Below are 23723 nucleotides of genomic sequence, written 5' to 3'. Positions count from 1 at the left end.
CTCTGCTCGGACGGGGGTGGAGGATGGTGCAATAACTGTAATAACAGAGGGGGGGGGTGAGAGAGGAAGGGAGGAGAGAGAAAGAGAGAAACTGTTCCTTTTCAAGAAAAGCTAGCAAATTAAAATTCCTGAACAAATGAGTATAATGAGTACTGAGACAATAATCAGGAGATGAATTCACTCCCAACAAAATACAGTAAAGCAATCTGAAAATTAACTTCAAATAAATATGTTTAAAATGATCAAAGAGATGAAGGAAGGACATTCATGGTAAATTTCTAAGAAATAGTGAAAGAAAACCAAGCAGATGAGAATTAAGGGGTGAATTTAGAAGAGAATCAATTAAAAGTACTGGAAATATAAAATGTACTTATTAAAGTAACAACAACAACAAAAAATAACAAAAGAGTTTATGGAATAAACTCTAGACTGGGCACAGTTAAAGAGGGACTGGGTTGAATGACAGTACCAGTGATTTCAACCTGGAATGTAACACAAAGAGATAAAGAGATTCAGAGAATGCAAGATGAGTGAGTTAAGAGACATGGAGGAAAGATAGCCTCCCACTAGTGAGGCAGAGAATGGAGGGAATCACGGAGAAACAGTGTTTGAAGAGATATTGATGCCAGACTATTTCCCAGATTGGAGGCAGATATGAACGGGTCTTCATAGTAAAAGCACATACAAACGAAATGGAGGAAGGATAGCCTTTTCCACAAATGCTGCTGGAGCAACAGGACATCCATAAACCAAAAAAATCAACCTAAACCTCCTCTATCTTGTATAAAATTGATTCAAAAATGAATTGAGACTGAAATGTAAAACTTTAAACTTTTAGGGGAAAACAGAGTGGAAAATCTTTGGGACCAAGAGTTCTTATTCGTGACACTGAAAGCAGGATCCATAATAGAAAACAAAATGATCAATTGGACTTCATCAAAACTAAGAACTTTTTCCTTTACAAAAGATCTTTATTTCCTTTCCATTCCAGGCAGCCAGTCTGCCTTCTCCTTTCCCATGGGCCGTAGACTTCAGCTTTACCTGGCCAAGGGAGATGGAGGGTGTGGGTGAGGTAGGGAGATGGGCCTGTTGCAAAGAGTCGAAACAGTAGCATTTAAGGCAAAAACACATCAGTAGGCATATTTTGGTAAACTGCATAATGAAAACAGGGACACAGCCCACCAAGATAATAAGTATGACTGTGTATGCACCTAGCAGTATAGTCCCAAAATACTTCACGGGAATTGTAAAGCAGCATTGACGGATCCACAGTCATAATGGGATATTTTGATGCATTCCTATCAAAAACTGATAAAGTGATGAAAAAGTAGTAAGGATGAGAAAGAGTCAAATCATTTAATTAGCAATTCTGAACCCCCAAAACAGAGATTGTCTCTAGTAGTAGTTTATAAGCCTCTGAAATTGAGTACATCTTATTAAGATTTATATTCCTGAGATATCTAGCACATTCATATTTTTTAGTAGTTGTTTTACAAGTATATTTTGAATTATAAAATAACATTGGATCTTTTTTTTTTTTAAAGATTTTATTTATTTATTCGACAGAGATAGAGACAGCCAGCGAGAGAGGGAACACAAGCAGGGGGAGTGGGAGAGGAAGAAGCAGGCTCATAGCAGAGGAGCCTGATGTGGGGCTCGATCCCAGAACGCCGGGATCACGCCCTGAGCCGAAGGCAGCCGCTTAACCGCTGCGCCACCCAGGCGCCCCAATAACATTGAATCTTAATAAACCATTGGTCCTTTGAAATTTTTTGCAATTCTTATGTGACAGTGGATTTCTCAGTTTTGTTTGGTATAAGACAATCCGTAAAATAAATACCTGGGGTCTCTTCCTGTCAGGCAGTACAGTGCAAGGTATTTTCTCTCTAGCTTATTTGTACTTAAGTGTTGGAATAGATCCTTATTTGATCTTTTCCAGTGGGCTAACCCTGTGAAGAGCCCTTCATTCACAGGGGGCCAAATTGCTAGATGCATGGTTTCAGTCTGCTTGTTAAGAAAACCATTTATTTAAGAATATTATTCTCCTGTCTCTACGCCTTGAAAACTGTCAGTGGTAGTAGGGTTTAGCCCCAGGGGAGGAGTGGAGAATTTGGCTAGAATTTTTGTCTTCCTTTGCTCTTATACCTGTTAACTCTTGAGCAAGATGGAGTGTGGTACTTAAGCTAATTCCCTGCTTATTTTGATACAGTGATTTTAGGAAAAACATTTCCTAAGAAACGAACTGAAATCATTTCAGTCTCTAGATAGTTGAATTTTTTAATTTAGACTTTGTTATGTAGATTCATGTTTATTGAATTTTCATCAGAAACTGTGGCCTATAAAATTTCTGCTTAGAGTTTCATTTATATTTTGGGGGCTTACTACACACTGAATTTTTATAAATATTTTGTGGATTCTGGAAAAATATTCTCTGTAAGTTATTAGATAAGTATATTCTTACTAAAGCAACATCTTTAATTACTATTATCTTCTTATATTTTTGACTATTTGGTCTATGGATGATTAAGAGAAATGGATTAATGTTTCCATTTTCTTGTTTGTTTCTGTCAGTTTCTCCTGAGATTTCAACAGTTTCCACTGTACATATTTCAGCACACAAAAATGTTCATGCATTTCATATCTTATTGTGAGTTGTACTTTTTTCAATATAAAATAGTCCCGTTTGTTTTATGCATTGTGTCCTGCCTTTTTCTTTGCTTTATTTCAGTAAGATGAAGCTTTTTTGCCCCCCTGTTCTTTGCATTTGTCTGATCTGTCTTTGTGTTCAGCCTATTACCTTTGCCTTTTTTGTTTTAAATATGTTGAATAATTTTGTGAGGTTTTTCTTTTTTGGCCCTGTCTAAATCACTTTTTTTTTTAAGATTTTATTTATAAGTAATGTCTACACCCAACATGGTCTTGAACTCACAACCCCAAGATCAAGAGTCTCATGCTCCACTGACTCAGCCAGCCAGGTGCCCCTAAATCATTGTCTTTTTATAGGGAAGTTTATCTTACTAACATTTATCCTTACCATGGATGTGTTAGTTTCATGTTAGTCAACTTGTTTTAAGTTTTGTGTTTTATGTTTTTTTGTTGTTGTTGCCTTTTTCTGTTTTGATTTATTTAAAATTCTGAAGTCAGTTACATATAAGATTTTTAAAGTATTTTTTAATAGGCTTTATTTTTAAAGTAGTTTTAGGTTTACAGAAAAACTGCACAGAAAGTTGAGTTGCCACACATCTCCTTCCTGACACTTGTTTTCCCTATTGTTAACACCTTGCATTAGTGTGGTACATTCATTACAATTGATGAACCAGTACTGATACATTATTATTGACTAAAGTCAATAGTTTACATTAGGGTACATTCTTTGTATTGTACAGTTTTTTTTTAAGTTTATTCTTTTAGTAATCTCGAACTCACGACCCTAAGATCAAGAGTCACATACTCTTCTGACTGAGCCAGCCAGGCGCCCCTATATTGTACAGATCTAATGATTGCATCATAGAAAATGTTTCACCACCCTAAAAATGCCCTGGTCTCCACTCTTTCATCCCTCCCTCCTCACCTTTAGCAGCCACTTATCTTTTTACTGTCTCTATAGTTTTTCATTTTCTAGAATGTCAGCTAGTTGAAATCATACTATATGTAGCCTTTTCAGACTGTCGTCTTTCACTTAGCAATATGTATTTAAGGTTCCTTCATGTCTTTTCATGGCTTGATAGTTCATTTCTTTATGCAGCTGAATAATACTCCGTGGCATGAATGTACCACAGTTGTTTTTCCTTTCACCTTTTGAAGGACAGCTTGGTTGCTTCCAATTTTTGGCAATTATTAGTAAAAATGCTATAAACATTTATGGCAGGTTTTCATGTAGACATAAGTTTTCAGTTCATTTTGCAAGTAAGTGGGAGTGCAATTGCTGGATTGTATGATAAGCCTTTGTTTAGCTTTCTAAGAAGCTGCCAAAATGTCTTCCAAGGTAGTTATACCATTTGGCATTTCCATCATCAATACATGACAGTTCCTTTTGCTGCAAATCCTTTCCAGCATTTGGTTTTGTAAGTGTTTGGGATTTTAGCTATTTTAATAGGTGTGCAGTAGTATCTCATTTTTGTTTGAATTTGCAATTCCCTAATGAAGTGATACAGAGCATCTGTCTTTTCACGTACTTATTTGACATCTATCTGTATTCTTTAGTGAGCTGTCTGTTCAGGTTTTGGGCCATTTTTTAAATCAGGTTGTTTTCTTAGTGATTTTAAGAGTTCTTTGTATACCTGTCAGATATGTGTTTTGTAAAGATTTTCTCCCAATCTATGGCTTATCTTTCCATTTTCTTAACAGCAGCAACTCCAACATACCAGTTTTTTCTTTCAGATTGTATTTTGGTGTTGTACCTAAAAAATCATCACGGACCCAAGGTTACCTAAATTTTATTATATGTTACCTTCTAGAAGTTTTATATATATATTTTTTGTGCTTCACAGTTAGGTCTGTGATCCATTTTGAGTTAATTTTTGTTAAAGGTGTAAGGTCTATGTCTAGATTTAATTTTTTTTTTACATGTGAATACCCACTTGAAAAGATTATCCTTTCTCCATTCCTTTTAGTGCTTTGCTCCCAAAGCCTTTGCTCCTTTGTCAAATATCAGTTGGCTTATATTTGTGTGGATCTATTTTTGACATATAAAAATTTTTAAACATTCCTTTTTAATTTATATTTCATCATATTCAAGAGTGAAGCAATATCTTTTGAGTAACACCCATTCATGAAAGAGAGAAAAGTAAAATTCAGTGAGGTTTTATTCTGTCAGGAACTTGAGGTGGGAGGTATACATCTGCTCTTTACAGGCAACCACATTTACTCTACTTCATAGATAAGGGATTTTTCAAGGGTAGTTTCGACTAGTCCTAGTTTTTACGCAGACTTTAGTTATATATTATGACTCTGTCATACACTAGAATGCTATTCTTTGCCTTCTTCTTTTCATTTGTCCCTTAAACATTCAACATTATTTCACTGGTCTCTTACTTACTATTGTTCTTTATTAGGCTACTGACAGGTGAGCTACGGAAGGCCTGAGAGTTTTGCTGTGGTCTAGAAAGCTGGAGTAGTATACTTCTGAGATTATTGCATTGCTCAGTGAGTGGCAGTTTCCAGCAGTAGAGCAGTGCTGTCCAAAAGAAATATAATGCAATCACCTCACACCTTAGAATGGCTGTCGTCAAAAAGACAAGATATAACAAGTGTTGGAGAGGATATGGAGAAAAGGGAACCCTTGTGCACTGTTGGTAGGAATGTAAATAGGTGCAGCCACAATGGAAAGCAATATGGGTGTTCCTCGAAAAATTAAAAGTAGAACTACCATATGATCTAGCAATCCCACTTCTGGGTATATATCCAAAGGAAATGAAAACAGGATCTTGAAGAGATATCTGCCCTCCCATGTTCATTGCAGCATTTTTCACAGTAGTCATGATACGGAAACAACCTGAGTATCTGTCTATGGGTGAAGAGATAAAGAAGACGTGGTATATATATACACAATAGAATATTATTCAGCTGTGAGAAAGAAAGAAATCCTGCCATGGCAACAACATGGATTGACCTTGAGAGCATTATGCTAAATGAGATAAGTCAGATGGAGAAAGACAAATACTGCATAATATCACTTATATATGTGTAATCTAAAACCAAATTTGTAGAAACAGAATGGTGGTTACCATGGACTGGGAGATGGGGGAAATGGGGAGATATTGGTTAAAGAGTACAAGTTTCCAGTTAGAAAGTGAATACATTTTGGGGGCGCCTGGGTGGCTCAGTCATTTAAGCGCCTGACTCTGGATTTCACGTCACGTCATGATCTCGGGGGTCATGAGATCAAGCCCCACGTCAGGCTCTGCACTTAGCATGAAGCCTACTTACGATTCTCTCCCTCTCCACCCTCCAAAAAAAGAAAGAAATTGAATAAGTTTTGGAGATCTAATGTGCAGCATTGCAATTACAGCTAACAATATTATTTTATATACTTGAAAGTTGCTAAGAGAGTAGATCTTTAATATTCTTACCACAAAAAAGAAATGGTAATTATGTGATATGATAAAGGTGTTAGCTAATGCACTTGGTGGTAATAGTTTGGTAATCTGTAAGTGTATCAGATACATACATGTTACAGAATGATTACCACAGATAAACTTACACAATGTTATATTTCAATTTACATCTCAGTAAAGCTGGAAAAAATAATGTAAGCTGCAAATGTGAGCCATATTTACAATTTGCAATTTTCTTTTTTTAAGATTTTATTTATTTGAGAGAGTACAAGCAGAGGAGAGGAGCAGAGGGAGAGGAAGAAAAAGACTCCCCACTGAGCGGGGAGCCCGATGTGGGACTCGATCCCAGGACCCTAATATCGTGACCTGAGCTGAAGTCAGACACTTAATTGACTGAGCCACCCAGGTTCCCCTACAATTTGAAATTTTCTGATAACAACATTTTTAAAAGTTTCCAGAAGATGGGTGAAATTTATTTCCCTAATAATTATTATAATTTAAATGATTTTTATCATTTTCATGGGTTATATTTTATTTAACCCATTGTGTCTAAAATATTAACATGTAATTGATAAAATTAATGAGACTTTTAATGTTCTTTTTTTGTCATAAGTTTTAAAAATTCAGTGTTTATTTGCTATATATAGCACATATCAATTCAGACTAGCCATGTTTCAGATGCTGGATAGCTACATGTTGGAAAGTGCAGCTGTGAAGTATACCATGACATGGTATAGCTGTGCAGTGGAGTTCACTGTGGGTTTGCTTCATTCTGACATAGCCCTCAGTTTCTTAGAGTCTTGGGAAACTTGGTTTTTGGAGATCGTTGAAGGTTCATCTCATTCATTGTTGCACTTCCTTTATTTTAGTAATTTTTCTTTTTCTTTTTAAAGATTTTATTTATTTATTTATTTATTTGAGAGAAAGCACAAGTTGGAGTGGGGGAAAGAGGGAGAAGGAGAAGCAGACTCCTTGCTGAGCTGGGAGCCCGATGTGGGGCTCAATCCCAGGACCCCAAGATCATGATCTAAGCCGAAGGCAGACGCTTAACTGACTGAGCCACCCAGGTGCCCCATATTTTAAAAAGTTTTCACAGAAGCTCTCTAAAATATGTTAATATTTCCCCCGGCCTTCTTAGAGTATAGCATAATGGTTAAGAGTGTGGAATCCAAAGCCATAGTCTGGGTTTGAATTCTGGCATTAACACTTACCATTGGTGTGATCTTGGATGAATTACTTCAATACCATATACTCTACTTATCTTATGTGTAAAATGAGGAAAACAGGATAGTTATGAAAATAAAATGAGAAAATACATGACACATGCATAGTGTTTATTTCTTGTGCTGTTAAATACTGTAACTACAGCTAGCTACTACTACGACCAATAGTGGTAGTAGTTCAGCAACAGAAGTATAATTTAGCCCTTTCTTAGTGATTCAAAGAATTGTACTGTGCTATGATACACTGGTGCCCTTGTAGGTTTATATAAGAATATTTAACCTTACATTATATTTCCTGACAACTTTGCAATTTGAATTCTTTATACTTCCCCGTTTTTGCTGTCTACATGACCACCTCTGTCTGCTCCTCTCCCATTTCTGGGTTGCTGCTTCTAATTTATTTTCCTTAGAGTCATCATTGAGAACCACTTACCTGAATAATATGGCCTAAGAGGCCCTTCCCATTCTGACCCTCAGCTGTGCTCCCATGCATCCATTCTTTAACACATCACATTCTTTAACTGGCAGCTTCTTGACACTGATACCATGTCTGCTTTTGCTCTTTCCTTAGTCAGAAATGCCTTTCTCACTCTTCTCTGATATCCAGCTTAATCTTGAAGGCTTCAAGTCTTTGTTACGCCTTCATTCAGCAAAAATTTATGGAGTTCCAGGCCTTAGGTATTGAGGATAAAATGGAGAACAAGAGATATGTGATTGCTGCACTCAAAAAATTTTACAGTTTGATGGGGAAGAAGAAATTATCAAGTGTAAGAGCACTTTGTAACTGGCTCATTTCACTTATCATTTGTATTCATTCATGCATTCAATAAATATTTACTGAGTGTTTGTTATATACCACGCATTTTGCTGGTTATACAATGGTGAGTGAAGCCAGACATGGTCTTTCTTTCATGAATTCCACAATCTAGTGAGAGAAATGGGCAAATAATTCAAATAATTAAACCAAATAATTAAGCCAAAAAATGTTTGCATAAAAACGGAGTTAAGTAATGTGAAGGAAAGGAATGCCATTTAAGAGAGCCTAGCCTTGGGAGTGAGGGAGAAATTCCCTGAGAAAGTGATACCAGAGGTATTTGGCAGGGGGAGGTTCCTGGCAGATGGAACCGCATGATAGTGACACTATGGCAGGAGGAGGCATGCAGTGGTCAGGGAACTAACGAAGAGCAGTATGGCTGGAGCACAAAGTAGGGAAGAGAAGATACAGTGGGATGAGACTGAGGTGGGCAGGGGCCACAGTGGGGATTGAGAGAAGAGGACAGATTCTGAAAATATTTAAGAGGTAAAATTCACAGGACTTAGGGATCAATTAGATATGAGAAGTATGGGAGAGGAGAGGTACCAAAGGTGGCTCCCTAGATTTTTGACTTGCACAACTTGATGTATTGTGGTGTTCACTGAGATAGGGGGTATCGGAAAACTGGGTTTTATTTGGGTTTTTTGATATGTGAAGGGGAGTGGGATGGGCAGCACAAGTTTTATCTTCTATTAATTTGAGATGGCTTTGCTATATCTAAGAGAAGTTTTCAAATAGTCATTTTTTAAAATTTCTTTTAATTCAGTATAGCTAACGTACAGTGCTATATTAGTTTCAGGTATACAATAGAGTGATTCAGCAATTCCATATACTACTTAGTGCTCATTACAGTTAGTGTACTCTTAATCCTCTTCACCTAGTTCACCCATCGCCCCACCCATCTCCCCTCTGGCAACCATCAGTTTGTTCTCTATAGTTAACAGTCTGTTTTTTGGTTTGTCTCTTTTTTCTTTGTTCATTTGTTTTGTTTCTTAAATTCCACATATGGGTGAAATCATGCAGTATATTTGTCTTTCTCTGACTTATGTCATGTAGCATTATACTCTAGATCCCTCCATGTTGTTGCAGTTGGCAAGATTTCATTCTTTTTTTTATGGCTGTGGACACTTGGGCTGGTTCCGTAACTTGGCTGTTCTAAATAATGCTGCAACAAACATAAAGGTGCATATATCTTTCTGAATTAGTGTTTTCATATTCTTTGGGTAAGTACCCAGTAGTGGAATTACCGGATCATATGGTAATTCTATTTTCAATTTTTTGAGGCGCTTCCATACTGTTTTCCGCAGCGGCTGCACCAGTTTGGATTCCCACCAACAGTGCGTGAGGGTTCCTTTTTCTCCACATCCTTGCCAATACTTGTTTCTTGTGTTTTTGATTTTAGCCATTCTGACTGCTGTGAAGTGGTATCTCGTTGTGGTTTTGATTTGCATTTCCCTAATGATGGGTGCTTTTGAGCATCTTTTCATGTGTCTGTTGGCCATCTGGATGTCTTCTTTGGAGAAATGTCTGTTCATGTCTTCCACCCATTTTTTTAAATTAAATTTTTTAAAGTTTATCTTTTTATTTATTTTTGAGTAATCTCAATACCCAATCTAGGGCTTGAACTCACTACCCAGAGATCAAATAGTCGTTTATACTTGCATGTTTGGTGTTTAGAGGAGAGAGCTATGAGCTAGAAATATGAATTTAGGAATCATCTGCATAGAGAGATTAACTGAAGTCTCCAGCATGCATGAATGAAAAGACATAAGGGCCTAAGACTGGACATTGAAAAACTGTGTAGATGATGGTGCTGGAATGAGGTGTCCTCAAGAAGAAATAGATTCAAGCTGTGGTGAATAAAGAGTTTGGTTTTGATGTAATGAGGGCTGAGATGACTTGAGAGATGTCCATGTGGTGACGAAGTCTTGTAAGCAGTAGGATAGATACAAGTTTGGAGGCTCGGCCATGTCTGTTTTATTGTTTTGTTTTCCCCAGTCCATAACACAATGCTTAGCACGTAGCAAATACACAGTAAGTAATTTGTGGAATGGATGAGAGAACATGGGAACATTTAGATTCAAAGATCTAGACTGAGGTTCTCCACGCTTGCCTTTGCCAGGGCAGCTCTTCTCCAGGTGTCTGCTTAGACAAGCCTCTGACTGTATATAAACCTTTATGTATTAAAAATCACTGAGTTAGACGTCTCAGCCTGGTGAAATATTTATTGAAGTGATAGATGAAGTTTTGGGGATACTCCTTACAAATACTTTCTTCATTGAGCTGGACAGAAAGGTTGCTCCTTATCAACATTTCCCAAGTGCCAGAGTCCCCATACTAACTAGGTAATGAATGGGAAGATATGAACATATTGGAGGGCCTTCTCTGTGTCAGGCTCCATGCTAAGCATTTTATGTATATTATCTCATTTCTTATAATACTCCTATTACTCATAAATAACAATAGAGAAACAGAGTTTCAGGAACTTAAGTTATTGCCCAAGATCATATATTTAGTAAGTAGCAGAATCAGGATTTGAACCCAGGTTTCACTCCATTTCCCTTGCTCTTAACTACCATGCTATACAAAGAAATGAATTACTTTTCCTGGTGATAGCACCCAGAGACATAGCCATTTGAGATTTTCCTCCATCCATCGATCCATCTGTCTTTTTATTCTTATAATCATTCATCAGTAGGCATTTAGATGTCTGTATCATACCAGGTACAGTGCTAGGCACTTGGGATATAATCAGTCATAAAATAAAGTTTATGGCCTCAAGACTCAGGCTAGACACTGATTTACACAATTTTAGCTCCATTGTCATTGAGACTTGCTATAGCAGTAGACATATAGAATGCTCCAAGGATATCGAAAAGGATTTTTCTAATTCTTCCAGAAGATGGAGGCTCGGGTTGAGTAGGGGTGGGAGGAATGTCAGGGAAGGCTTCCCAGTAGAACGGATACTTGAGCTAAATCTCAAAAGATGACTAGACAGACTAGGAATAGGGAACCTCTGGGTTGAGAGGCCTGCATGAATAGTAACAGGAGCTAGCATATGACCTGATGAGGATACTGTAAGCAGCTGGTATAAATGGAGCATAAACTCTATGTTCTGGAATGGCAGAAGATTGAGTTGAAAAGCAGGGCAAAGTATAATGGAAGACTTTATGGAAGCCAGCTTTTAATGGGCTGTTTTGTTTTTATTTCAAAGATTGAAAAAGGTGTTAAGTAGGGGAGTGACAGTATCATATTGTGTTTCAGAAAGATCCCACTGAATATTTTCAGGGTCAGTTTATAATAGAGTTAACAAATTTCTGAAACTTAGAATTTTGCTAAGTTAATTTGTTTTAAAAATACCTAGTTCAGAATGGTAGGAAAGAGGACTTCTCAGAAATGCCAGAATGTTAGAATTAGAAAACAAGAATGTTAAAACAGCTATTATAAACATGCTTCATATGTTCAAGGTGATAGAGGAAAGAAGTATAAAGGTATTTTTAAAAACCCAAATGGAACTTCTAGGGAGGAAAATTATAGTATCTGAAATGAAAACTATACTACATGAGTTTAACAGCAGATTAGACAATGTAAAAGAAAACATCAACAAACTTGAAGACATAGCAATAGGAACTATCCAAAAAGGAGCTCAAAACAGTATGAAGGTCTTGCTTCCATTTGGAAATTAGTGGGCATTTTCTCCTTAGAACATCTTTACCAGAAAATTTAGACTTAATTATTCCTGTGTGATGTGGCTGTGGCTTGACAAACCTTATAAGGTTACTTATCAATTTACTTTATATTTATAGGATTTTTATTTTGGAGATAAGGAAATCCTGACAGTCTTAAAAGTCTTTGATATCAAAGAAATGAACTTCTGAGCTGCAATCCTCAGGGCCTTTCTTTCTCTTGATAATATCTGACACACTCTTTATATTGATTCTGTTATCAAAATGCATAGCAAAATCATTGCAATGGGCATTGCAGAATCATGCGCTCTTTTTATTTTTCATAAAAAAATATGCATTCATCTGTCTGGTCATCATATGTAAGTACATTTTGCATGTTTTGAAGATAAAAGTGAATTTTTATAAGTATGTAAATTGAACATGTCAGATCACATTTGGGAGAAATCTAGGATGTTTCTTAGAATGCTCCCAAATTTTCATATACAAATTAAATACCATCTATCTACATATGGACTACAGGCTTCTGGCTCTTCATAAAAGCCAAACTGGCCTTTGAACATGAAATGAGTATTGGTCAATATTGAATGAAATAAATTTTTCTAATGCAAACTTTTGTTACCCTTTTTTGATGAAACACGAATAAGTGAAATTCAGTTAATTGTACTCATTAACTCTTTGGAGATTTGGATATGTAGATATGTATGTTTATTTATTTATTCATACATTTATTTGTTTACATAAATATAAAATCTCCAGAGTTGCTCTAATGAGTACATTTAATGACAGAGTGACATAGTGTGTGTGTGATCACCATCTGTTCGTCCTCCAGAAGGATCTCTTTCTGGCAACAGAGTCCATTTTGCCCCCATTCATTGTTCTAACTTCCAGTCTTCTCACAAACATAATTGTCCCTGGAAGGGACTTCTTTTTCCATGCCGACCCAATTCTAAAATTAAACTACTTTCTGTGGATCCTATTATGCTGTACTTATTTCCAGTCTTTTTTTTTTTTTTCAGGAGCAACTCTTTTGTTTTTAATCTTTAATTCCAGTATAATTAATATGCAATGTTATATTAACCCAAAGAAAATGAAAACATGAATTCAAAAAGATATATGTGCCCCTGTTTTATTGCAACATTATTTACAATAACCAAGATACAGAAGCAACACAAGTATCCTTCAATAGATAAAGAGATAAAGAAGATGTGGGGTGTGTGTGTGTGTGTGTGCGTGTATACACTATATATACACTATATATACACAAACAATGGAAAATTATTCAGCCATAAAAGAGAATGAAATCTCACCAGTTGCAACAACATGGATGGACCTAGAGGATATAACTAAGTGAAATAAGTCAGAGAAAGACAAATACCATATGATCTCACTCATGTGGAATTTAAGAAACAAAACAAATGAACAAAAAATAAAAAGACAAACAAAAAAACAGATTTTTAAATATAGAGAACAAAGTGGCAGTCATTTAATAGTCTTTTATCATTCCTCAGTCTCTGATAGTGACTCACAAACAGGACTTTTAGTGTTCTCTGTTTGATGCTATCCACCATGCTTCTGTCAGTTAATTCTGCTTCTGTGTGATGAGAAGCTTAGGAGTGGTAGAAGAAACTTTAACAAAATGAGAATCCTTCTTCCTGCCAGATACTGTGCAATTAATTAAGTCATTTAATCCTTACAAGACCCTTATGCAGCAGATATGTATAGTTATTTTCTCCATTAATTCCAGGACTTGATAGAGAAAATAACCACTTAGGAACCAGGCGATGTAGATGAGGCAGGCAATGCCGAGAGTCTCTTGGGCAGGTGGTTCTACAGTGGGGTGAGAAATTTCCCAATCTTCTTTGTACTGATCTATATTTCTAAATTGTTCCATGTTTCTAATAAGCCTGCATTACCCTTATCAAAAAATAAAAGTTATATGTAGTCACTACGGGGCATCTGGAAGATACAGGAAAAAAGTGCTCATTGCTTAAATGTAAACACCTTTGTAAACATTTGGACACCTTTTCTTCTAGTCGTTTTATATGCATATAATTAAATATTTTTGCATAGTTGTAATAATTTCTCAGTGTTTTTTCTCCATAAAAAAGTGCGGTGTGGGGTGCCTGGGTGGCTTAGTCGGTTAAGCATCCAACTCTTGATTTCGGCTCAGGTCATGATCTCAGGGTTGTTAAAATCAAGCCCCGTGTTGGGCTCTGCACTAGGCATGGAGCCTGCTTAAGATTCTCTCTCTCTCTTCCTCTGCCCCTCCCCCCCTTAAAAAAAGAAAGGAAAAAAAGGCGAGGTGCCAGTATTCATATCTTGATGAACTGTAAAAATGCCTCTTTCATCCTCACCTCTTCCTGTGTCTTTTTCTCCTTTTGTCTTGAATTGCAATCTCTGACACATGTGCGTTGCCTAGAAAGCCCCATTTGGTTAACAGATATCAATGTGACAAGCAAGAAAAAGAAAAGCTTATTACTTCTCCTCTTCTCGTTAGCACACACATCATTAATAATACCCTTTATGGGTTTTTTTTATGGGTAGAGTGATTCAGTCTACACATTCATATATTCATTCATTCAACAAATATTTGTTAAGTACCTTCTGAGTGCCAGCCATTTTACTCTTCAGTGAGGATGCAGAGACAATGGAAGAATCCTTGCTTTCTAGGAGAACATAGAACTATAAATAAGAAAAACATGAGATAAGTATACATGGAAATATTAGTCAAGTTCTGGAAGACCACAGAGGAGAACCACTTGGATTCTCTCTCCTAGAGATCCAAATGATTCTCCTAGAGAAATCAGGGAAAGCTTTTTATGGATAAGAAAATGGAAGAGCTCAGAGAGATTTAGTCACACAGCTGGTTAGTGGTTGAATTAGCATTAAAACCAGATCTGACTGCAAAACCGCTCTTTATTTTACCAAACTAGGTCAAAAGGAGGAGGCACCCCTGTTTTCATTGTTTTATAAGTTCCAGATGTCTATATTTGGGCGATTCTTGAGTCATGGGCCACAGCTTACCCCTTTTTCTCTCTCTATTTCAAAATGCCACCAGTTTCTGATTTGATCAGAATAGTGGAATGGAAGTAAGGAGACCCTGCATTCTCGAGAACCAACTTTGCCACTGTTTTAACTGGGTCGTCGTGTGCATCTTAGTCCTCATTTCTAGGCATTTCTTCTCCATCTGTAAAAGTGATGAGATTGAAATAAATCTTTCTGAGCTTCTAATTTTTTGTAAGTAATATGTCAGGGTTTCCTCCTCCTTTTCAAATATGTACCATTTCTGTAGCAGGGGTTCCCAAGGGCCTTGGCAAGTCTAGACACACCATGGAATTGGCAGAGGGATAGGTGGGGGTCAAGGGTGAGGGCTCTTAACTGCCTGGGTTTGAATCTCAGGTCTGTCACTTACATGCTATTTAATCTTGAGCAAACCACTTAACTTTGTTGAGCCTCACTTTTCTAATTTGTAAAACAGAAATAATAATAAATAACTCACAGAGTTGGTGTGAAAATTCATTGAGCTTATGTATATCCATCCACACTACTTTGCACGGTGTCTGGCACATAGCACTCAGTTAATGTAGCTAATGAGACTAATGGCTATTGTACTAGGACTAATTTGGAGTCCTGAAGAGGTTTTAGAAGTCAAAATGCCATAGTGGCTTCTTTTATTAATTATTCCTTTATAAAGGCACAAAGGAACCAATATGTCCACGCATTGAATATGAAGTTTTAGTCATTTTCCCCTCAGATGTTCAATTAAGGGGTCGAAAGTGTTGGAGTACTGTTTGCTGCTAAATTTTACTCATGACCCAGAAAAGTAGGGGAAATCATTTATTCTTTTCTTTGCTGCGTTCCTTGTGCACAGAGCAGGCTACAGAACGGTTAGGTACTTTGCAAATGTTTTTTGAGTGAATAAATGATTTCACACTTTGTTTTTAAACACTGAGAAGAATAGTAGCACTTGGCAGTGAATCTTTTGGCCCTTGGCTCTTAACCTGTGACATTTGTTGAGTTTGTTTTGAAGGGGATTTGGGGGCATCCCCTGACAATCAAAGCAGAATTCTTCTGATACCAATGTTTGGCTTTCTGCTTTGATCAATAGGCTTATTATTTGCCCTTGAAACCTCTATGGTGCTGGGGAATCACAGACATTCCTCAGGATGATTTACACGGCAGTAAATAATCTGTGCTGTCTGTTGCTTGCTTCATCAGTGTCTGCCCTGTTCGTAAAACCCTGGAGGCTCAGGGGCCCCAAGGCTGGAGCACTGCCGACATGTTAACTCCGGATCATGCTGCTTAACTTCATTGTTGTTTTGTTGCTCTAATGTGCATCCACAATGCGTCTTTAAGGATTGACGTAACTGTAGAAGTTATTTTCCATCTGACTTTATTATAGTTACCATACCTTTCTTTTTTTTTTTTTTTTTACCTGTTATATCGTAGACTCTGTATATATCATCTTCTCTAATCTTCATAACTACCTCCGAGTTAGGTGATTGTACCCTTTTTATAGAAGTGGAAACCCAAGGAGGTGAAACTTATTTTCTGAAATCGCATGGCCTGTGAGTGCTGCAGCTTACTAGGTTTTAACTCAGGTCTTTCTGGACACAAAGCTCTTAGCTGCTATACCATGACATTTCCTTTATCTAAAGGACTTTCTTCTGCTGCTGTAAGTGTTTGGTGTTTAAGTTAGCAACCTCTTGTAAAGATCTGTAAGTTTCCCATATTATTCAGAGATGAATTTTAAATTTCTTAACAGCATTGCAAATACATGAAATTTATAGTGACAAACATAGCCAGATTACTTTCTTGTTATCCATCCATTTAGCAAATTTACAGTTCCCATTAATTTTAATCTGTCCTTATTACCTGTTTTATATAATAAATATCTCTTAGTCATGACAGACTGAGTATAGATCACCTGAAGTAGGCTCTTTCTCAATAAGCGGAGTTGCAGCTAAAGATTTGTGAATTAATTGGGAAAATTGCAAATCAGGTAGTCAGTGAAATAATTCATTGTCACATCCAATCAATAAACTTTGTAAATCAACTCATTTAATTCAAAAAATGATCTATATAGATCAAGCAACCAATTAAACAATTAGCATAGACTTTGCAATTAATTAATTTAAGCATCAATCATATAATTAAAACTCCAAATTTAAGCTGCACAATTTAGAACCCTACTGCCTTGTGAACTATTAGGTTCATGTCTGTGAATGCTAGCAGACAATTCAACTTTGGAGCAGAGTATCTTAAAGTGTTTTTAATTGATTTTTAAGTTTTAAATTGTCTTTATGATGGTATAGTTTCCCACCCCTTTTCAGCAAATTGGCTTTTTACTTCCCCCCAAAGAAAGAGAAGGAATTGTGTGCCGGCTCTAAGATGGGCAAGGCTGGAATCTGGGAATACATACTGGACATTCTGGGGGTGTGAGGAAAGTCCAGAAGTGGTTGAGAGAGCCAGTTATCTGCATCAGGGTAATCAGGTCATTTGCTTTTACTCTGTTAAGTATCCTTGGTGTTTGGAGTCAGATCTTGCCACATGAGTCTGAATACTCTTCAGAGAAAGGAGAACGGTATGGATTGTTTTTGTTAACTTGAGTACTTCCCCTGACCTAAACAGGTATTTTCTTAATCCTGACCATAAATCAAAGGCCTCTGATTCCTCCCCCGCACCAATAATTTTTCTCCTTTTATAGTTTTGTTTGTGTCTGTTTTATGATATTTACTTATATTTAGCTAATGTAGTACCTACTTTTTCCTCCTGCTATACTGTAAGCTTCCTTGAGAGCTGATACTAAATATCATCTTTGATGTAAGGGGTTAAGTTCTGCATCTTATCTATAACAGGTGCTCAGTAAATATTTGTTGAAAGAATAGAGTACTGGAAAGGCCCTCATTTCACATTGCTTTTCTTCCCCTTTGTATTGCCATGTTTCCTCTTTATCAAATGAAGTAGGGTTTGGGGGAAATCTAACTGTATCACCAGCCTTTTGGGTAAAAGAACAGCAGTGTCCCAGTTTGCTTGCTGTATACCATAGCCTCTGTTCTCCTTGTCCCTCCTTCATCTTGGTATTCACTCCACTTTTTGGTTTTCCTTTCAGTGACAATGTCAGTGCCTACTGCCTGCATATTGCTGAGGATGATGGGGAGGTTGACACAGACTTCCCCCCACTGGATTCCAACGAGCCCATTCATAAGTTCGGCTTCAGTACTTTGGCCCTGGTTGAAAAGTATTCATCTCCTGGTCTGACATCCAAAGAGTCACTCTTTGTTCGAATGTGAGTATTGACCCTGTTACTGATCGTAATATCTCATCTCTGCCTTCTAGGATTTGGACTTGTTTTTGGTTTTGTGCATCATACGAATGATATTGGCTATCTGGATGTCCATCTATAGTGACTACTTCCAGGGAGATGTTGGGGACAGCATTTGCATTGTATTTCATGCTTCTGCACCTAGATTAAATGAAGACGGCTTTGCAGTAGCAAATCGCATTAGGTAGATCTCTGAACATAATATCTATGAACCAGGCCTCTGGACCTACTGGGTGGGGTACTTTGGAGCCTGTGAAGCAAAAATTCTGGGTTTCCCTCTTTCTCTTCATGGACTCCAAACTCTATGAAAATGTGCGTTACAGCCACTTTTGTCTTGTGACTTAAAATACTTCTTTTCTTCTCCAGCTCTGTCCAAATCAAATTTGATTTTTCCTCTCAGTTGCCTTCCTTTAGATTGATAAGGGGTAAATTTTCCTGTGCCTTTGGCAGTCTGGTAAAGCCTATAAATTATAAGCCCTTTCCAGAAAAAGCGTTTGTAAATGCAGAAAATAAAATTCACAAGAATATAAAAGAATTCCATTTCATTTAAATACTTCTGAAATAATTAAACAAATTTGTGATAGAGTAATATGTATGGCTTTTTTAATACCAAGATCCAGCAGCAGGTCTAACTCCTAAAGTCTCTTGCTTCAAAGTAGTGATGAATATAAATGATATTTGAGAAGTCTGCAACAACTGTAATGTGCTATGACATCTGTTTTTTCTGTTCATGACAGAGTCACCAGTACTGCTAATGTTACTGTGATTTGTGGACTACATTTATAATTCAAGGAAATGCTAAATATCAGTTAGAAGTTAATGAAAGTAAAAATATAATTTTTGTTTATTCAAGTCTCTAGAGCGAGTTTTACCCAGAGGTCCCAGTTGTTAGAGGAAAGCCTGTAGCGTTTTCTAAGCACAGTTTAAGTTTTGCTAACCGGAACTGGGGCTGGCCCTCTCCTGGCCCTCTCCTGGGAACGATAGTGATCCTTTTGGCACCCCCTGCTGTTAGTAACCAGCAAATTCACTATCCACAAGAAGGATTGCTTTAGAGGACTTTTCCCTTGTCTCTTTAAAACGTATTGCCTTTGTTGCAGATTTTTACTCAAAATAGGATTATGCTACCTATGATATAGGAGTATTTTGTGTCTTTCTACCCTTGAACAAAGAAAGAATACCTGAGTATTGAGGGAAAGGTGGAGCTGAGGGGGATGACTCCCAAGTTTTTGTACTTACGGTTTCATCCCTACTATGAAGTCTTGTTTGGTATATGTAACGGTAAATATTATCCCTCTTTTTATGTTTAGGAGACGTTAAAACAACAACACTGAAGAATATTGAAAGTAATTTAAAACTTATCCAATGATTCCTCCCTCCTAATATAACTATTTTCATTTTCGTATCATCATCTCCATGTATATATATTACAGTTTCCACTCTAGTGTAAATATTGTGTTATTTTTACTTACAATTACAAATATTAAAATTACAAATATTTGATATCTATTACTTAAAATTACAAATATTTGGTATCTGTTCTTAGTTCCTATAATCTACATTTATTATGTGCCAAGAATCTAGACCAACCCTGTTCTCGTGGAGCTTACTATCTAGTAGGGAGACAGTTTGTCAAATCATTAAAATGTGATGAGCAGGGTGGCTCAGTCGTTAAGCATCTGCCTTAGGCTCAGGTCATGATCCCAGGGTCCTGGGATTGAGCCCCTTATTGGGCTCCCTGCTCAGCAGGAAGCCTGCTTCTCCCTCACCCCTCCCCCTGCTTGTGTTCTTTCTCTCACTGTGTCTCTCTCTGTCAAATAAATAGATAAAATCTTTTTAAAAAATTGAAAAAAATGTGATGAACAGTACAACAAAAAAGGTCCAGGATGCACTGGAAGCCTACCATGGGATGTTTAAATTGTTTTCTTGCTTTGGTTTTAATAAGTGATTCTGTAATAGTCCTTATCCAAATCCCATTAATTTCTGCTGAATAACTTCCTTTGGACAATTTCCTGTGAGTAGTATTATTGGTCAGAGGAGAAACATCTTTAGACTTTCACTTTGTATTGACATGTAGCTTTCTGAAAGATGTTCCAGTTTACAGTGCTACCAATAGAATTCATAAGAGCATCTTTTGAAAGTCTTACCATCACAAAGTACCATTAGGACTTTTTTCTTTTTACTTTAAAAGATGTATATAGGGGTATTTCAGTAGTCTCCCCTTGCATTTTTGTTCTTTATATGACTGGAAGAGTTGTTCTCATTAGTGCATATTTTTACTACATAAATATTAACATACGACTGTTGCATTCTTTTGAGCTAAATGTCCTTTTTAAAACAAGAGCTTTTAAATCATTGGTTTTCAACAGAATGGGGCTGAGTGTAGGCAGGACATATCTTCCTGGGAGAAGCATCTGAAGAGACTATACAGGGTCTCCCTATGAACCCCAGCTGGGAGAATGGGAGGAGAGAGAGGAGGAAAGGCAGAGAGTAACAGCAACTGCTTTGAACTTAATACTCTTAGTTTTTTCCTGAATTACTCCCATCCCCTCTACTCCCACTCCCAAACACACACCCCAGTCGGTCCTTTTTCCCTTTTAAAGTTCAAGAGAGCTTATTCAACATGTCTAGAGTATTTCTAAAAACACGAGGTAAAATAAAATCTTTATATGTCAACATTTAGGGAAAAAAAAGGTCAATAAATTTTCTGTTTCTTCTTTTTGTCAATTGTCTGATGAAACAGTACAGATTACTAACCATTTGCCCCATGTGTATTTTCTTACTTCAGCAACCTTCCATTCATCTTGCTGGTCTCTATTCTAAGTTAGAAAAGCATCACCTGCAAATGCAGGATGGAGCAGACCTTCAGGAGTCGCCAGGCATGTGTCCAAAGTTTCAGAGAGTGAAGTCCCAGCAAAAAAAAGTAAAGCTGCGCTCCTTGTCTTCATTAACCCCTTTCCTCCTTGCATCTCTGTCCCAGGAGAGAATGGGCAGGGAGTGTCTGGGAAGACACTGAACTGAACCAGGAAGAGGGAGCTAGGTTATGACAATAAGCAGTGAATTACTATTTACTAATTGAAAGCTATGTGTATATTATTTCATTTTATCTGAAAATAGCCAGGTTTTTATTATGACCATTTTAGAGACATGAAGACTGAGGCTGACAAGTATTGCTCTCAGGCCTGGATTTACCCTCATGCCTGACTGCAAAGTCCATGCTCTTTGCAACACCCTACTGAGGGTTGGGACGGTGGTGGGGAATCTAGTGGTGGTCTCACCATTCAAGTAAATCCCCCTGTCTTAAGGCCAGCATTCAGCTGCTGTATATTATAGTGTAGTAGGTAAGAGCAGGGGCCTCCAGAGCCAGAATGCTTGGGTGCCGTTCCTGACCTTACCCTTACTCTAGTGTGTGTGTGTAATCTTGGATGAATTGCAAAACTTTTTTGTGGCCCAGTCAAGTGAGGGTAATAATGATAATACCTACCTCATAGAGCCATGATGAGGATTGAATAGGTTGATGTATGTAAAGCACTTAGAACAGTGCCTGGCTTAGGTAAGGTGTGAGTTATTGTTGCAGTTATTGTTGTCATGACCAGAAACCCTTTGAGGGCAAGAACTGGATCATTTATGCCCCACAATACCCAGCATAGCTCCATTACTGTGGTAGGCATGCCACACATATTTCTTGAATGAACTGAATGGAACTCTTTGCTGCTTCTACATTTTTCTTCTTCCCCTCCTTGCTGTTTTCTAGCAGAGAGGGGCAGAGTGTGGGTAGACATTGCTCAGCTGAACTGAAAAGTTATTGGGATAACTTTTGCTGAGGTAGGGGTAGGGGTAGACACTGGAGATCTGTAGACTTCAAATCAGTCCTCTTACAGGCAGACATCTTTTAAGAGATAGTAGCAAGACCATAAACTACTTGAAGGGAGGGTGCACACGGTCTTATTTATCTCTACATCCTGGGCAGCCAGCAGAGCTTTGTAGAAAAGGAATGGATGAATCTTCAGGTGTCTTTGGGCTGCCTAGGAGGGCCCCTGGCCAGACTTTCTGTTCTACCTCACTTTCTGAGCCCACCTTGCTTCTCGTACAGCCCTGTTCCTGCCTTTTGAATACCATGAAGCCTCTAGCTTGCCTTCTGGCTTTCAGAGGCCCTCACACCACCCACCCCACAGCTCGTATCTCCCATATGCCATCCTTCCCCCCTCCAGGTGCAGCTGCACAGGCTTTGAGCTTTGACTAACCTGTGTTAAAATTTCAGTTTCACTGGTGCTACACGACCATAGGCTCAGCTTCTTCATCTGTAAAATGAGGGGAATAATAACTACCTCTTGGAATTGTCATGAGGAATTTTCTTAAATGTAAGTAATGTACAGACCTCTTTTAAAGGAAAATTAATTCTCCTGAACCCTCAATGTTTGCCCAAATTCGTTTTATTATAATGTTACTTAAATACACTTAAAGGTAAAATTCTAGCTATAAATTCCATGTCTTTATGCAATCCAAATTATAAATTAAATACAAATAAAACTGTAACATTAATAAAATATAGATTAACAACTTAAATGCAACAGGTGATGTTTTGCTCAGATTAAGTCACTGATGTTGGATTTAATGGGTGGTAAATGTTGTACTTGTCAACTTGAGTTTTTTGATTTTCATAGGAAACCTTGACTACCATATTAATAGTTGTCTTTTAAACAGTGAGTGTATTTTTAACTACCGAGTCCATTATTTTAATAAGCTGGTTGATTTATAGTGCATCCTTCCCCCCAGTTTTAAATGTGCTTTACTGGAAAAGCAAAGAATGTTTCTGCAACGATAACTGATTTATGTCAGTTTGCCCAGGACTTTCCCTGTCTTGAAATACAAAATCCTGTACCAGGAGCACCCTCCCCCAGCCCCTAGTGAACCAGGATAATTGGTCACCCTACCTTCTGCTGTTGTCAGTTGGTCTGTACATAGGTGGGCTCTCTGCCTGATTGATACCTGTGCACAGTGTGACTTGGGTACTCAGAGCATGAATTTTTCAGAGATCAGCAAACAAGAGTTCATAGAGAGAGCCTTGTGCCCACTTCTCCCCTCACTTTTCTCTGTTCAACAAACTGTTTTTGCATGTGACTTGCAGTGATGTCATTTGGCTTTTCCTGAATCTATTAGTGATGTTAAATAACTCTAGCTGCTGGAACACACAACCCCCAAATCTCAACAACTTATCCAGCAAGTTGGCAGACTTCTTCTGTAAAGGGCTAAGTAGTAAATATTTTAGGCTTGTGGGCCATACATCTCTGCAACTCAACTCTGCCATAGTAGCAAGAAAGTAGCCATAGACAGCAATACGTCAATGTGAACAGGCATGGGTAGATTTGTCGACCCTGGCTTATCTTAGTAAATTTATTTCGTGTTCAGATCCATCTGATGAGGATCGGGTTGCTCTCCTGGGTATTTCTCCTCTAAGCAGTGATTCAGGGCTCCCCCAGCTGGGTAGAGAATGGGGAACATGGAAGGCTAAGAGTGGCCTACATCTCTATCACAATCTATTGCTTATATAAGTTTTTATATATTTCATGATTTTCATTAAACTAAAAGCAAAATTTTTAAATTCTGAAACTTAGCCTGTGA

General features: G+C 37.5%; 1 protein-coding gene across 9 annotated transcripts in view; it reads left to right on the top strand.

Moving 5' to 3' along the window:
* Positions 1-23723, top strand: part of MAPKAP1 (MAPK associated protein 1) — a 235598-nt gene that overhangs the window by 110324 nt on the left and 101551 nt on the right. For all 9 annotated transcript variants that reach the window (XR_005835250.1, XM_040631891.1, XM_008698765.2 and 6 more), the window contains one exon: positions 17892-18068. Coding sequence is in view for 8 of the 9 variants with exons in the window: in XM_040631891.1 (XP_040487825.1) it covers positions 17892-18068 (177 nt within the window). In the remaining variant the exon portion in view is untranslated. The remainder of the gene's footprint in view (positions 1-17891; positions 18069-23723) is intronic.

This window comes from Ursus maritimus, unplaced genomic scaffold (genome assembly GCF_017311325.1).
Source record: "Ursus maritimus isolate PB19 unplaced genomic scaffold, ASM1731132v1 scaffold_17, whole genome shotgun sequence".
Taxonomy (NCBI): Eukaryota; Metazoa; Chordata; class Mammalia; order Carnivora; family Ursidae; genus Ursus; species Ursus maritimus.
Note: the sequence above shows the minus strand (reverse complement) of the source record. Positions and strands in the feature narration are given on the sequence as shown.